The sequence below is a fragment of the Centroberyx gerrardi genome, chromosome 15 (assembly GCF_048128805.1).
Source record: "Centroberyx gerrardi isolate f3 chromosome 15, fCenGer3.hap1.cur.20231027, whole genome shotgun sequence".
NCBI classification, from domain to species: Eukaryota; Metazoa; Chordata; class Actinopteri; order Beryciformes; family Berycidae; genus Centroberyx; species Centroberyx gerrardi.
Genome location: NC_136011.1, coordinates 5428601 through 5444699, shown reverse-complemented (window position 1 = coordinate 5444699; position 16099 = coordinate 5428601). Strand labels below are relative to the sequence as shown.

At 42.3% G+C, this 16099-nt stretch overlaps 1 protein-coding gene across 1 annotated transcript in view; it reads right to left on the bottom strand.

The window, feature by feature from the left end:
- The window catches only part of slc24a3 (solute carrier family 24 member 3), a 69631-nt gene extending 53935 nt beyond the window's left edge, over positions 1-15696 (bottom strand). Inside the window, exon 1 of the mRNA XM_078288701.1 lies at positions 15534-15696. Coding sequence (XP_078144827.1) covers positions 15534-15687 — 154 coding nt within the window. The 5' untranslated portion in view covers positions 15688-15696. The remainder of the gene's footprint in view (positions 1-15533) is intronic.
- Positions 15697-16099: the final 403 nt, after the last annotated feature.

The following is a 16099-nucleotide window of genomic DNA, read 5'->3' as shown; positions in this document are numbered from 1 at the left end:
ACAAAGTGCCATTACTCCTACACCAGTCAAACACACCGTTCAGACACAAGGACGCGAGACACATCCAGGTCCAGAACCTGAAGAAAGATTTTCACACTTCCCTTACTACAGAGAAATACTGTATGAGTTCCATTCCACACTGCAACACAGAGAAGAGGCAGAGGAAAAGAATAAATGTATGAGCTTCAGAGTGGCAAAGAGAAAGTGTGTGAGAGAGACAGAGTGAGAGAGAGAGAAAGATGATAGCTGTGGAAATGTTTTATTTGTGGAGATTCTACAAAACACACACACACACGCACGCACACACACACACACACACACACACACACACACACACAAACACGTATCAGTACAAATCGTCTCTCCAGTGCAGAGATGACTTCAGACAACATGGTTATGTAATCAGGTTGAATTGTCCAAATTGTCCAAAAGCAGATAAAGGGAAGTCTATGGTGCATTCCCAAATGTGACACCATATCCCACAGGAGGTAAGAGATGGACAAAGCACAAAACATGACCTAAGTTGGCTGCAGCTCAACATGACCACAACCCTCATAATGACATGTTTTGTGTAGGTATATTAGTGTATGAATGTGTGTGTGGACCAGTGTCATTCATTGTACTGAGTTTGCAGAAACGCGTCTGTCCTCTATTCCCTGTCTATCTTAAATGCTGAGAGAAAATATGAATTTCCACTCCGTTTATCACAAAAAGAGTGTAGTGTGCAGTGACATTGCTTTGAAAGTAATCACTGCTCATAGCGCTAACCACCTGGTAAGTATCCAAAGAGCTTTAGCTTTAACAAAAACAAGGACCAACACAGGGACAGTCATGCAGCCTTTGACCACTCATATGACAAGAACTTATTGTAAAAGCATTGCGGTGTACTTAAACATCTCTTTGCTCCTCTGTCCTCTATCTGTCTTCACTGCACTGTCTGCAAAAATAATAACCAAGTGTTGAATTTAAAAGAATAAAAAAACAAAAGTTTTTGGTAGATTGGCCCGTTGGTCAATTTACCCATTAAGTAATGAGTACATGAACACCAAAATCATCCATAGGTCCCCGGTAGACCATTGGCTCCGGTACTCCATGCTAACACTTTAACATACACTATGATGAGTGATAGTAGGCCCCATGCTAACACTTTAACATACACTATGATGAGTGATAGTAGGCCCCATGCTAACACTTTAACATACACTATGATGAGTGATAGTAGGCCCCATGCTAACACTTTAACATACACTATGATGAGTGATAGTAGGCCCCATGCTAACACTTTAACATACACTATGATGAGTGATAGTAGGCCCCATGCTAACACTTTAACATACACTATGATGAGTGATAGTAGGCCCCATGCTAACACTTTAACATACACTATGATGAGTGATAGTAGGCCCCATGCTAACACTTTAACATACACTATAATGAGTGATAGTAGGCCCCATGCTAACACTTTAACATACACTATGATGAGTGATAGTAGGCCCCATGCTAACACTTTAACATACACTATGATGAGTGATAGTAGGCGACTAGCATTATCCCAAAGGTGAGAAAATGAGAACTTGTAGTAGCTCTAAAGCTAAATGGTAAGTAATATCAAATGATATGTGGCAGTTTTGTGTAGGAGACTGGTAGAAACAACATGAAATATGATACAAAAATAACATACTGTTTTCAACTAGCAGGGACTACTTTCTGTGTTTACATAGGAGGTGAAGGTGGTGGGTGATGGGAGACTGTGCACAGCTAAAAATCACTGCACAGCGGATGAATATGTGCTTGGTTACCTACAATAGCTGGCTACATCAGCTATATTGAGTTAATGATAATTAATCTTTCACTTACTATCACTGAACATGGTGTATGCTAAAGTGTTAGCATGGATCCCCGCAGCAAACAATCTATCAGGGACACATGGATGATTTTGGAGTTGACCAATGTGCCAATCACCCCAAAAAATTGGTGTATTCCTTTAACACTAGCTACATAAATGCACATAAATATCTGCTGTACCTGGTAGGTCTGTTGATTCTGCTAGCCAACCTGTGTGCAGTCAGGCTTTCCTAAAACTACCTGCCAGCCGAGAAATTTAATTGGCTAATGAAATTCTGAATCCCACAGTCATCCCGTACCCCCAAAGTTAGTCTCCTGTCCTCATAATAACATAACATGCATTGTCTCCTCCACTTTTAAACAATTCTATAATCAGCCAGACTTTAATAGAATAGCTTCTGGCAGCAGACTGCCTATTAAACAGTGAGTTCTCTGAATAAAGAGCAGGCTGCAGATAAGAAGACAGTTTCACTCATTATCTTTCCAATGTGGAGATGAATATCCTCAGCATATTTGTCTTTTCAATAGGAAGAGCCTTTCTAATCTCCGCCATAACGTAATGAGCTTCTCTCCGCGTCTCTCTCCCACACACATAAGTCCACGGACACACACACACATGCAAACACGCACACACATGCAAACACACACACACATGCACACGACGGTTAAATTTCACTCAGAGTCGTCTGAGAATATGATTAATCTGATCTGGGTAATTAAAAGCCTAATGGGTTCCTTTGGCCCTGCTAAGTGCAGGTGAATAGCACTGTGATTGTGTTTGCATTGTTCAGGGGAACAAAAGAGGCCCGCGGGCTAATCGCTGCTGTAAAGAGCTCCATCACACACCGGACTCTGTCATCATCACCCAAGGAGAGCTGAGGAAGAAGAAGAAGAAGGAGAAAACACGTGGCTGTGAATTTGGGCTACCTGATGCCGCACGTACTTCACGTGTCACATGGTTTTTGGAGGGAAATTTGAACCTCTGAGTCACTAGGGCTGTACAACCAAGCCTGTATAATGGCATACTGCAATTTTAGCTGCCTATACTAATCATTATAGAATTTGACATTTAAAATAAACATTAACATTTAATCCAATTCCAATCCCTTGACAACACCCACTTTTATTTTTTGTGACCAACTTTTTATTAGTTTTTTCATGGCATCCTCACAGGGTGGCATAAACATACAAGTATACAAATTATTATACACACGTAAATACAAAAAAAAGGGGGCAAGGAACCTTTCCCTCGCCCACTCAGCCTCCCACACCCTACCCCCCACCCCTCTTGCTGCTTCACAAGTAATACAGATAGTGTTACTTATCTGCAATCGTGGAAGTTCATCTATTCATACACATATTAGTATAACATAACATAATTGTACACAAAACTAGGCATGTACACCCTCAAACTCGCCCTTCCTCAAATACAAATATACACATATCTACAATCATATTTTACATAAAGGATTTTACCAGGTCGCCAGCTCTTTTAATGGCCTCTAATGTTTCTCCTTTAGCATTATTTGCAGATGCAATTGACAATTCCAAGTCTAGTACATTATGAAAAGAAGATATCCATTGATTAATAGATAGAGTATGTGGGGGTATCCATCTTGTGATAAGGATTTTACGATCCCACTTTACGATCAAATCAACCACTAACATTAACGGTCCTCAATATAAACAGCTATCATTCACAATAAGCACTGCGAGCAATCATAATAATAATATAATTTGGAGCATATTTGTCTCCATTTACATCTGCCATTTCACATGATACACAGGCAGAAACAGTAGAGCTCCGCGTGTTGCTGACAGGAGAAACAAGTAATTGTTCCCAAATTCATTGAGACATATTAGGCAAAATAACCAAGAAGTGCTAAATCTAGATTATGGCAAAAGTTAGTTACATCAGATCCTGTTTATCGGTGTATAGCGCTGGATAAATTAACTGTCCCAGGAGGAAACGTTGACCCCCGCAACCTCGTTAAAGGCGACGGAGCAGCTGACAAGCACATTTGCAACGAAAGAAGCATCTTCTTGGCTCATTGTCAGCTCACCTCGCTTTGTATTTCTGATTAGATTCATGTATGCACCTGCCTCGCATTACAGCGCGAGGATATAACCTTGACTTTAATCTTACGCCGGTAACAACTAACCTACATTTCCCCGCATAATAACTCCCAGTTGTGAAAACTCTAGATCTATAATACTCTCAAAACTCATGGCCTTTGGGGAAAACGGCAGGTCTCTCCCATTTTTAATGCATAGGGAGGGACTCCTCTGTATAGAATGTAGAGGGCCGGTGAGAGGTATAGCAGGTCTTGGCTAAGCTCATCAATCACATGCTTAATGAGGACTTTTATAGGGCTTCTCTATATATAACCGTAGGGTCTATAGGTCAGCTTGGGCTCATGGCGAAACACAGACAAAAGGCAGCGAATGGGAAATTCCATTAGTCAATCTCACAGATTGGTGGTTGACTGAGGGTGAGAGACAATGATTGTGACACTTAAAGGTGCAATAATTAAGATTTTTACTGTCCCATAGCCCACAATGAGTATAAAAAATGAGCATAATATATCTGGGGGGTTGATAGGGTTGATAAGGGATAAACAAGAAGTAAGAGTACAGGAGATTAGAGAAGAGAAAGAGTTAAGAAGAGGGGGTGAAAAGAGAGAGGAAGAGGAAAGGAGAAGAGAATGAACGCGGAAGAAGAAGATGTAGAGAGAGAAATAAAGATCGAGTGGGTCTAGAATGCCTATATCTTATACAATGGTTACTCTCTTACTTAGGGATGAACCCCTCTCTTCCCTCTCTCTCCAGCTCTCTCCTCCTTTCATCTGTCTCTCCAAGCCATGCGAGGATCCCAGAATACACATGGCGGGTGCTAAAATGGGCTTTGGGCCGGGTGATGAATTAGCCAGGGTGTATTTGGGGAGCAAGGGAGCGACGGAGAGAAGAGGGAGAGATTAGAGAAAAAAGAGAGAGAGAGAGACGGAGGGAGCGACAGAGAGAGAGAGAGACAGAAGAGAAAATAGCTCCTAATGTTTAATCACAGCTAGATCTAATACAGTACATGGCCCACAGACAAACTCACTGACCCTTGCTCAGATTTGCTCATCCATCATAACTGCGCTGAGTGTGTGTGTGCTTGTGTGTGTGTGTGTGTGTCCATATGATTTGATAATGAACACGTGAGAAAGGGCTCCTGGGGGTGAGAGATAAAGCTGTTGTTAACAGATTGGGAACAACAGGGAGACGGGGACACACACACACACGTGTGCACACACACGCACGAACACACACACACAAAACCTTAAATACTTTGCTCCTTTTTCCACTATCTGATATTTTGCTATTGACTGAAATCATTGCTATGGTTCTTGTCATCAGGTGTCAAAGTCCAAGAGCGTCTCAATAGTTGGTTGCCAAGTGGTCAAGTGGGCTACTGGACCCTGAGCCACTCCATAAAAACAGACTGCCCATGCTCGTGACTGACTCATTGGAGACATAACACCACTTAGCTGTCACAAACAGCATGTTTTTACTAATCATGATTCATAAACAGTATTAACTTAGTGATGGATGCTAAAAAGACAAATGTGTTCATGCACAAGAAAGCCAACGGCTCACCATCCTTTCCTTGTTTGTTGGCAAGAAAAAATAGTAGCACTGCCTGCTATGATGTGCATTACTATACTATACTATACTAGACTATACTACTATACTAGACTAGACTAGACTCCATGACACGACACTACTCTATGCTAGACTATATTATAGTACTATACTACACAATACTATACAGTATACTATAGTATACTATACTATATTGGACTATAGACTAGCTTACGCTGTACTATAATCTAAACAACTCAAAACTATTGCTCTATACTCTATACTGTTTTTTTTTTGTTTTGTTTTTTTTGTGTGTTTTTCAAAGGTCAAGTGTCATGACCTTTTAACAAAAATGAGACCCATAGGTGCTATTAAACCATATACATTGTCCACTTCTATACCAATAATACTTTTGTCAGGACAGGCGATAATGAAGATGAAGATAATAAAGTCATTTTTCTCAGTTTCACTCTCTTGATCTCATGCAGTTGCTGCCCTTTAGCTTTGTAGGGCAGTATACTGTAGTATAGTCCTATACTATGCTACTTTGTAATATATTATTATTATAGTACTATACAACATTATAATATACATTACTGCACTTCATGACACTATACTCTACTATAGGCTACTATACTATACTACTATATTATACTATACTACATGTAACTTGTCTACACTACACTATAATACTGTATACTATAGTTTACTATACAATGCTATACTATACTATACTATACTATACTATACCATTCCATACCATACCATACCATACCATACTATACTATACTATACCATTCCATACCATACCATACCATACCATACTATACTATACTATACCATTCCATACCATACCATACTATACTATACTATACTCTAGTCTGGGTTTGTCTGAAGACAGAACAAAAGTGAATTCTTACTCGAGTTCAGTAGCAGAATGGTTTATTTGAGATAAACACACACAGGCACATGCAAACAAGTGGACACATCAACCCTCCTACCCACTCTCTCTCTCTCCCCTCCTCTCTCACATGCACACCACGCACACACACACACACACACACACACACTTACATAATTCTGAAACTAAACTCATATGATGTCCGTCGACAGTATTCCCGCCATGCTTATTAAATAACTACTTTATCTTCATTCTAATTTGAAATCCATATGGCCCTCCATCCCGCTGTCCTTTCTCCCAAGAGGCTGGTACAGCATCACCACATAATCCCTCGCTGCACTCCATGCATGTAAACCAAAGTCTTCCCCCCCCCCCTAGTTCCCAGTGTCATGCAGTCAGTCCGCTCGCAACGCTACACACTGTATCCGCTCTGGTGTGGATTCATTATTCATCTCCAGGCTTAAATTAAACATAGGCAGGGACCTCCATGGAATCAACAGGACTCTTATGATAACCTCATTAACTGTCAGAAGCTTGTGCGTACCTGTGTGTGTGTGTGTGTGTGGTGTGTGTGTGGGTGCATGCATGTTTAATTTTAGCTTACTTTATCTACAACTGTCAGTGAAGTATAGCTCTCTGTTAATTGAAAGGATATACGTGGAAATTGTGTGTGCTACTCACTATGATGAATTAAAAAAGGCCATAAATTGAAAAGACAAGTGGTACATATTAATATCAATAACGGGATACTGTGACACCCCTAGATAGTTGCATTGCATCTGATGGTGGCCCTTGGTTATTATAGAGGAATGCTGATAATGCTTACAAGCCATTTTAGTGTAGCTGAAAGATAAAAGCTGAATCCTTTCACCAAACTGGGAGCAAAATGAAAAAAAAAAGATGCCCAAATTAATGACTCATCATTGTAACTAATGTAATATTTATGTGTTGCCTGCATTAGTGTTGTCACTATAACAATATTGTGACTTTGGCTACTTTGAAGAGTGGAAAATGAGAGTGTGATTTTCTGGTAGAACATATTGCAACCAATCTATAGTGAATAAATTATTTTTTTCTGGATTTTTTTACAATCCAGAGTGTTAATTTTATGCAACCTGAGGATAGCGTAATGATGTGAAGCACAACAAAACACAGGATAAAAGGATAAAAAAACCTCTAATATTCTCAAATCAGGTACCACAATAAAATAATTCTTACCAGTATACCCTGCTACACTAGGCTGCTATTTTTTTTTTTTTTTACAGATCTAGCCATTGTAGAAGACCCACTGCATGCAACAGTGAATTCCCCATATTATAATTGCTCTGCTGCAGAGAAGAACTGTTGGAAAACTCAAATTCTCCTCTTTCATTCTTTATCAGAAGGCATTAAGAATGATCCGGTGACGCTGACTGAGACGCACAAGTGTTACGCTAACGGAAGACCTAGATGCAGGATAGATGCAGGAATCAATTCAAGCAGGGGACTTCAACCATAGCTACCACTGTAGTGCTAATGTAGGATCAATGGCAAGATGGTGGACCTCTATTGAAGGTACCATTGCAGCACTAAAAATAGAAGATAGGAGATAGGAGATGTACACGATCAAACCTCTCGCAGGCTCTGACACACCTTCCACATTTACACCTACAAAGCTCTGATACCCCACAGGGGCAATTTCATGTTTCAATGAGAGCAGTCAAGGATAATCGACGTCTATCAGAGGGTTATGAGTGTGTGTGCCTGTCTGTGTGTGTGTGTGTCTGGGGGCCTCCCGCTGTGATAATGCCCAGTGTTCAATGACAAAAGCACGGACCTGTCACCCACACATTCATACAATGGGAGAATGGGAGCTTTGAGTGACTCGCACCGGCAGCTCATCGGTCAGCTGACGGTGTGGTGCCAAAGCAATATAAGAGGCACACAAAGAGCGCACGATGATGCTTTCCGCCCTCTCCGGGCCCCGCGGACCCCCATTCGATGAGGTTTTGTCTGAGGGACCCTCAAATGGGGTCCGATTTAGTGGTGAACTGTGCAACTGTCTCCACTGTACATGGGGGAAATAATTGTGGTGAGAGTGAAACCTAAGATTACAATAGTCATTCTATAATTTCTATTGAAATAAATTATAGTGAAATTAAAGGGGAAATAAGTTGTTTACTGCCCCCCATAGCATAAAATGGCCATAATGCATGGTTGGTTTTCAATACTCTAGGTCAGTGACTCTCAACCTTTTTCATATCAAGGACCCTAATTTAGTCCACATTAGAGCCATGGACCCCATTTGATGAGATTTTGTCTCTCGGACCCAAATATGAGAATATTTTTATTGTTAGATATGATTTTGTCCAGAATTCCATAACTATCTGTATTGTAGGTAGAGAGATAACAGAGAAACTATGATCCAAATAGTCATTCTTCTACATTCTCTAATTGTGTTAATTTCTTGTAAATGAAATAATGCTGAAGTTTAACAATTCATCAATTTGTTGGGGACCCCCTGGAACCCCCTCAAGGGCCCCTGGTGGTCCCCGGACCCCACGTTGAGAACCACTGCATTACAACTATACATAGAAATATATAATGTAGATGATGTAGTACTCTGTACACTCTATATGATGTTGAAGTGTGTAAAGGCTTCTCTCTCCTCTGTCTCTGCTGCTCTGCCAATTCATTTCAGTTCCAATCAATTCCATTCAATACAATGATGCTTCGCCGGCTTCAAAAATGAACAATATCAATAAATTACAAGATATAATGATCATACCAATTATCATACTAAGGCTATTAATTATGGTTTAACAAACAAAAGCTGATTGGCTGATTAACAGTACTAATTAATGTTAAAAACAAGACTGCTTGACATTAAGTCAGAATGACGTCTTCTGTCTTTGTCTTTCACTGTCTCTCCTTCTCTTTCTCTCTCTCTGTTTCTCTCTCTCACATTTTTCAACAGCTGCATTTCCCATAATGCAATGATGCTCTTTCACCACTCATTCAATATAACACACGTCATTTTGGCGGGCCCTTTTATCTCAAGTGAGTTGCAGCAGCATCAGTGCGCACACCAAGGCTCCTCAGGCTGGGGACACACTACATGACTTTTAGGCTGATTATGGACACGATTTGACATCACTGATTTCCGCCACTAGTACAGATGATCTTGTAGAGTGTGAGGGTTCAGGACTCTAATCCCTTGCCTCCCGATCCAGTTGGGACCACCACCATTATTTCAAACACGCTGGATTTCTACGACTCGAATCTGGAAGTCCTCAAAATTCAAACGGCTCCCTCTTGCCGCCAACGTGCCAAATTGCCGAGTGCGGCTTTAAGTGTGTGACATCCCGCCTTATCGCCGTCTGCTCGGCTGTGCAGCGTGTTCCCGGCTTTGCACTACCATGACTGCATATATTTACACGCGGCCCCGGTGGGAGTCGAGCCTTGAACCCTGGCGGTGTTACGGCGATGCCACATTCCTCCTCACAGATCACATGCGCATTCCGCAGTCTGCATATGAAAGCAGTCTAATTAGCGGGAGAGTCTACTTTTTACACGATTGAGTCAGAGGAGGAGGACGATATTGTTTCCAGAGATCCAACCCAAAGAAAAGACAAGGCCCATTAGGAGCTCGGCCCGTTACGGCAACACAAAGCCATCTATCAAGACCCGGACCGGCTGTCACAAAGCCTGTAAAAACCAGCTGCTGTAATGAAGCGCTCCATGACCGATGGATCAAGGAGGGAATATGACTGAGAGAAGAGAGAGAGAAGGTGAGAAAAAGAAAGAGAGAGTGACGGAAATAAAGCAGTTATAATAAAGAGCAAAAGAGAGAGAGAGAGAGAGAAAGAGAGAGATCCATACAGTCACTGATGAACACAGCAAGCTATTTGCACCTTATATTCTGACTGTTTCATAATCACATGCACTAACCTGCACACACACACACACACACACACATCCAGGCCATGTCATGTAGAGCCTGTTACATGAGAAACGTATCACTCTAACAAGTCTGTGTGTGTGTGTGCGTGTGGATTACGTGCGCGTATTTAAGTGTGCATGCGTGTTGACAATTCTATTCTCAATTCTCTCTCTCTCTCTCACACACACACACACACACACACTAGTTCACTCAGTCGTCATAGATCTTAAAAAACCGACTAATGCAATGTGAAATATTTTTCTCAAGTGCTGAGAACGAAATAATCAATTATCTGTGTCTATATCTATCATCGTTCATATCACAATTGCACTGTTTTGCACATCGAGTGTGCTTGAGCAAACAGGTAACGGCGTTTAAACTGCAAAAAAAACGATGACGCAGATATGGGACGGCGAGGCAAAAACAGCAAATAAATAAGTCAACAAACAGACGAGCGGCGGGTTGAGGGAATTCTGGGAAAAAGCTTTTTGAAGAGCGCGCAACTGATGATACAGGGAAAGACAGAGAGAGAGAGAGAGAGAGAGAGAGAAAGAGAGAGAAGGAAAAAAGGTGGCGGGATGGTGAGGGAGGTACGCCGTGCAAAGGGGTTACAGCTATGGGGGGGGCCGAAATGATAGCTGAGTGCTACCCGAAATGGAAGGAAAGAGGGACAAGATGAGCGAGTGGAGTGACAGCTAGATGGAGGGGATGATGGAGAGGGAGAGAGAGAGAGAGAGTATGGAGAGAGTGGAGGATGGAGGGAGGGAAGGATGGATGGATGGAAAAAAGAGAGGGAGCTTGTTTGTGTCTGTGCTCTGTCTCAGACTGGGAGGAGGGAGGGGAGGGGAGGAGTGCTGCTCTCTGCCTCACACAGGATGACCCAGATGCAGCTGAATTAGACACAGCACCGTGTGTAGGTGTGTGTGTGTGTGTGTGTGTGTGTATCGGTGTGTGTGAGCGCGCGCGGGAAAAAGAGATCGTCTTTGCACGCGGTAGGGAAAGAGAGAGAGAGAGTGCCACAAGTAGACGTCACTTTTTTTTTTAAAGCCCAAAAAGGCTTAGAGACATTGAATCTAACAATTAAAGGTGCAATGTGCAGCGTTTTAGCATCAATAAATCATCCCCACATTCATTTTGAGACATTGGTATGATTACCATAAAGGAACAAAAAGCCTCTACTCTGCATTTTCCATTGTGAGCCACCTGGTCGGATTTGGCGGGAAATCTGCTGGATTGCTTTACGGCACAAAACAGTTAGAGGGCGCTGTTCGTCAAATGCAAATGTAGCAAGTAGAAGCATTCTGTGTCATGGGAAATGTGGTCTTCATTTTGAGAAACTCCAGCACTAACAATAGCATTAATGTGAGATAGAGGCGACCAATCGTCTTGAACATGGTCTGATTTGTTTACGGCAATTGTACCAAGCTGTCACAATTTTTTGTCAATGATATATCGATGTTTAAAACAGCTTCAAAGTTGTTTTGTGGCACTTTGGTGCCTGTGCAGTGATGGATATGTTGCTCTTATTCTATTTCTTTTCCTAGCAAACGCTCTTACATGATTGTTCTATGGTCACTGGAGTATAGTAAAGCCACTCAAGCCCTGACCTTTGTTGCTTGTATTTTTTGCTGATCCAAGAAATGAAGCTTATTCTACTGTTGCACTCATTCTAAGTCGCTCTGGATCAGAGCATCAGCGAAATGCCTAAAAGGTAAAATGTAAAAATGTGTATGTGTGTGTGTGTGTGCATATACGAGTGTGGTTTTCGGGTTATTTGAGGAAAGGACTTCGGTGAGAGTGCAGTTTGCGTCTGAGAGAGACGTAGAAAGAGCGAGCGATCCCAGAGAAAGAAAGAAAGAGAGAGAGAGAGAGGAACAGAGGTGTCACTCCACCTAAGACTCTCTCCATCCTTCCCCCCTTTCTTCCTCCGCTCGCTCTCTCTCCCCTCTTCACCGCCTTTTCTCTCCCAGCCTCACAAACTCTCTCGCCCCCACAGCTTCTTCTTCTTCTTCTCCTCCTCCGACCCCATCTCAATTTCTCCCCCCACGTCTTCCCTCCAGCCCCCGCTCCTTTCTCCGTCCCTCCTCCTCCTCCCCCCCATTTTTTTTTTTTTATCCCTGGCGCTGTCCTCACTTGCTCCCACTTTTGCTCCCTACATCATCCAACCTCCCCCTAACCCCCCCCCGTCTCTTTCCCTTTTTGTCTATTTCGGTTCCTACGAGTCCCGAGGCTTCGTCAGCGCAAAGTGCTCCGTCTGTACACCGCTATCCGCTCCCGCTCCTCCGGTGGCGTGCAAAGGGGAAAGGGGACCCGCCGCCAAAGAGCTATAAGTTACGTAATGAGATCATCTAGAGACTAATGCCGTATACCAGATATACCAAGCGCCCATTAGCGGCTCCTCCACCCCTCTATACCATGAGCATTTGTCTGGCTGGCACACACACACACACACACGCGTCTTTTAGGTTCGTCACAGATGGATGATGGAGGGACTTTGGCTCGATGATATTAATACCTGGAGATAATAGCGACGGTGACATGTGTTGGTAATCCTCCCCTCGCATAGGGCTTTTGTCCCGGGTCTAACTGTTGGGAGATGGAGGGATGGGTGGAAAAAAATAAAGACAGATGGAGAACAAGGGGAGATGGGGAGGTATGGTCGGATGGAGGGAGAGAGCGGAGAGGTAGGTGTGCGCACACACGTGCCGGTGCACAGGAACACCGGGGGGGGGGGGAAGCAAAGACATGGGAGAGCACACACACACACCTTGACACGTGTGTGTGTCCGAGACCTTGAAAGCCTCAGTGTCTCCCTTGGCCAGGGGGCTACTACCACTGACATGAGGGGAGATTCTGCTCTCCCATGTGGGACTCCTTTGTGCAAATGCTGTCCATTAGATTAGCACCCAATTCAAGAGTGGATTTCTCCATAGGGGGGGGGGGGGGGGGGGGTCAACTTGGGAAGAATCTTAGGGACTATAGGAAGGAAGGAAGGAAGGAAGGAAGAAAGAAAGACAAAATTGCACTACTGCCTGCTGTAGTTTCCAAATCTGATCTTGATATCTGTCATATCAAGATGCACCTCTTCATTATATTCAAACCGACCATTCTGAGCATTAGCATATCCTTCCCCTCTTCTTTTTAAGTGCTGAAAGACCTTGATATGTAGAAAGAAATTATGCTGACAAGGACATATTGCTATCACAACATTGAACAAAATGAATAAGTAAACAAATCCAAATTAAATCACTTATTTTTTCTTGTCTTGTTTCTGGTCTTGTTTTACTTTCATATCACATCAGCTGTTTCAGTAGTGGATGGTCACTTTTCTGTAGCTTGGTATGCAATACAACAGGTGCACAGGAGCGTACAAATAAAGCTAAATGGATGTGTATCATAATGAACACTATTGCTGTGTTCCCATGCACAAAACTCGGAACATAGAAAATCATCAAAATTAAAATTTCCTTGCCACAACACATCGTGACTTGTTTCCAGACCAATGATCCAGTACCAGACTTGGGACATTTCATGAATGTTTTCATGGAGTGAAATGTGCCACTGACGATAATTTCCTGTTTTCCCAGTTACATATTACAAATTTCAGACATCTGGCATTCTCATCATTCGCATAATGCCTCCTTTAGTCATCTCGCACTCTGATGATCTGTGTGGCCCCCAAAATGGCAGCTTCAACACACTGCTAGTGACTAGGTTACCAGTTTTAGTTTGGGAATACTGCCACATGTAGGTGTTTATATCGTATTCTATCCCTATGGTGTAGGACAGCAGGTTGGAAGACAACAAGCATGAACATGAACAACATCCAGGAAATTTGGAGGTAATCCATGGGGGGGGGGGGGGGGGGGGGGGGGGGCGATGGCCAAGGTGACTGGGGGGTTAAAGGTTCATTTTCTGATTTTCTGAGCTGATGACACTATCCAACAGAGCTCAATTGGGTGCAATAACTCTCATTCTCTCATTCCACAAGATTAGTCTCTCATTATTTCTCTATGGAGCAGCTATTTTCTAACATCCTGATGACATTATTGGTTCATTATTGAAATTGGTTTTCAATGATGATCACAAATATTGATTGGGCTGATGACTTGACCATTAACAAGTCCTGCTTGTCAAACACACAGACACTATAACATTGGTTGAGTTCACAGACAGTGGATGGATATTATCCTGTTCAAAAGCAGTTGAATCAAGCTTAGTTTAAGGTGCACACACACACACACTATTTAATCTATTTGAATGGTTCACCTGAGATCACATAGTCCAGCAACTGTTACTAGATGATTATTGATATGACTGTCAACATGATAATCCTTCTTAGCTGTGGTGAGCTTGTGGGGTGTGCAGTATAATTTCCAGCTCAAAAGTAGCAATCAACACAAATTTGCACAGTAGAAGCAGACAGCCTGGTATCAACACATTCACACTTCATGTCCACCTTATCAATTGTTCTAGGCTACTGTAGCCAACATTACATGAATAAAAAAGTGGATTTTCTGTCAAGTAATTCAAGCTACATAGAGCCGCATAGACACCGCTACCAATTCCAGGGGATTATTAGATACAGATGTTGAGCTACAAAAACCAAGAAGGCATGTTGTTGTTTTTTTTCTCAACAATGAATGCAAGTTTCTGAACTGGTACACTATTGCTGTGCCCCAACGTAAAAATCAATATAATATTCCTATAATAATCCTAATGGTAATCCTAGTGGTACTCAATAGTGAGTTAATAGTGACCTCATGGTACTTTATGGTATTTTCTATCTTCTATGGTATCACTACAATACTCCTATAGGCACATTTTAGTGTCTATTCAATAGTACTAATAGTAATATTCATATTGTACTATATGGTGTTTTGTAACTCCTGTGATATCAAGATGCCCTAATATTCCAACAAAATTCCTATAGGGACTTGTAGTTTTGCTGTGATATTTTCATAGAATCCTTATAAAAAATGTATTATAGGATATAGACTTGTTTTTTTCGCTGTTTGTGCCGAGCTCATTAGGTTTTTTGGTTTTGTTTTTGTTTTTGTTTTTTTGGGGGAAGTAAAAATCTAAAAACCATAATTTTCTACCCATGTTTAGGTCTTCATCAAAACATACTTGACAGCATTAATGCCACCAAACTGCCTGTTGTTCCTTTTTGTAAGAAACTCGATTAACAGCTTTGTCTTCCTCGCAAAATGAACCTTCATGATGTAAATTGCCCCTCACCTGCTTTCTGTGCCAACGACTGGAGCCCCACGACGAGCCCCAGCAGTATCCCGACAAAGCACATCTGCACGGCGAACAACTCCTTTCGCTTTCTCCGCCTGGCTTTGCTCCTCCGCCGGTTCAGCATCACTCCTCCGACGGCCGTCTCCGGCATCCCTTCAACCACCACGCCGGCCATGGCGCTCTTCTCTCGGCGAGCGTTCCGGCGGAACCCCCGGTGGTGGTGCGAGGTACGAGAAAGTGAAGCGAGGAAGGGAGGCAGAGAGAGGTGTTGTGTTGTGTGGGGGACTGAAGTTACACGACGAGAGAAGAAATGACTGGTCTGTCGACGGCTTTGTCAAGCGAGTCAGAATGTAAAAAACAACACTTCCGGTCGTGATTTTCAAAATAAAACCCTTATTGACAAACGTGCACTGCAACGTTTTTTGGGTAATACATAGCTACTAGGGTTACACCGATATGGGGTTTTGAAGGCCAATATTGATACTGAGATTTTTTTATTGAAGCTGCCAATAGCCGGTATTCTGTGCTGAAATCTATCTCTAATTTTAACAATTTTCATGCCA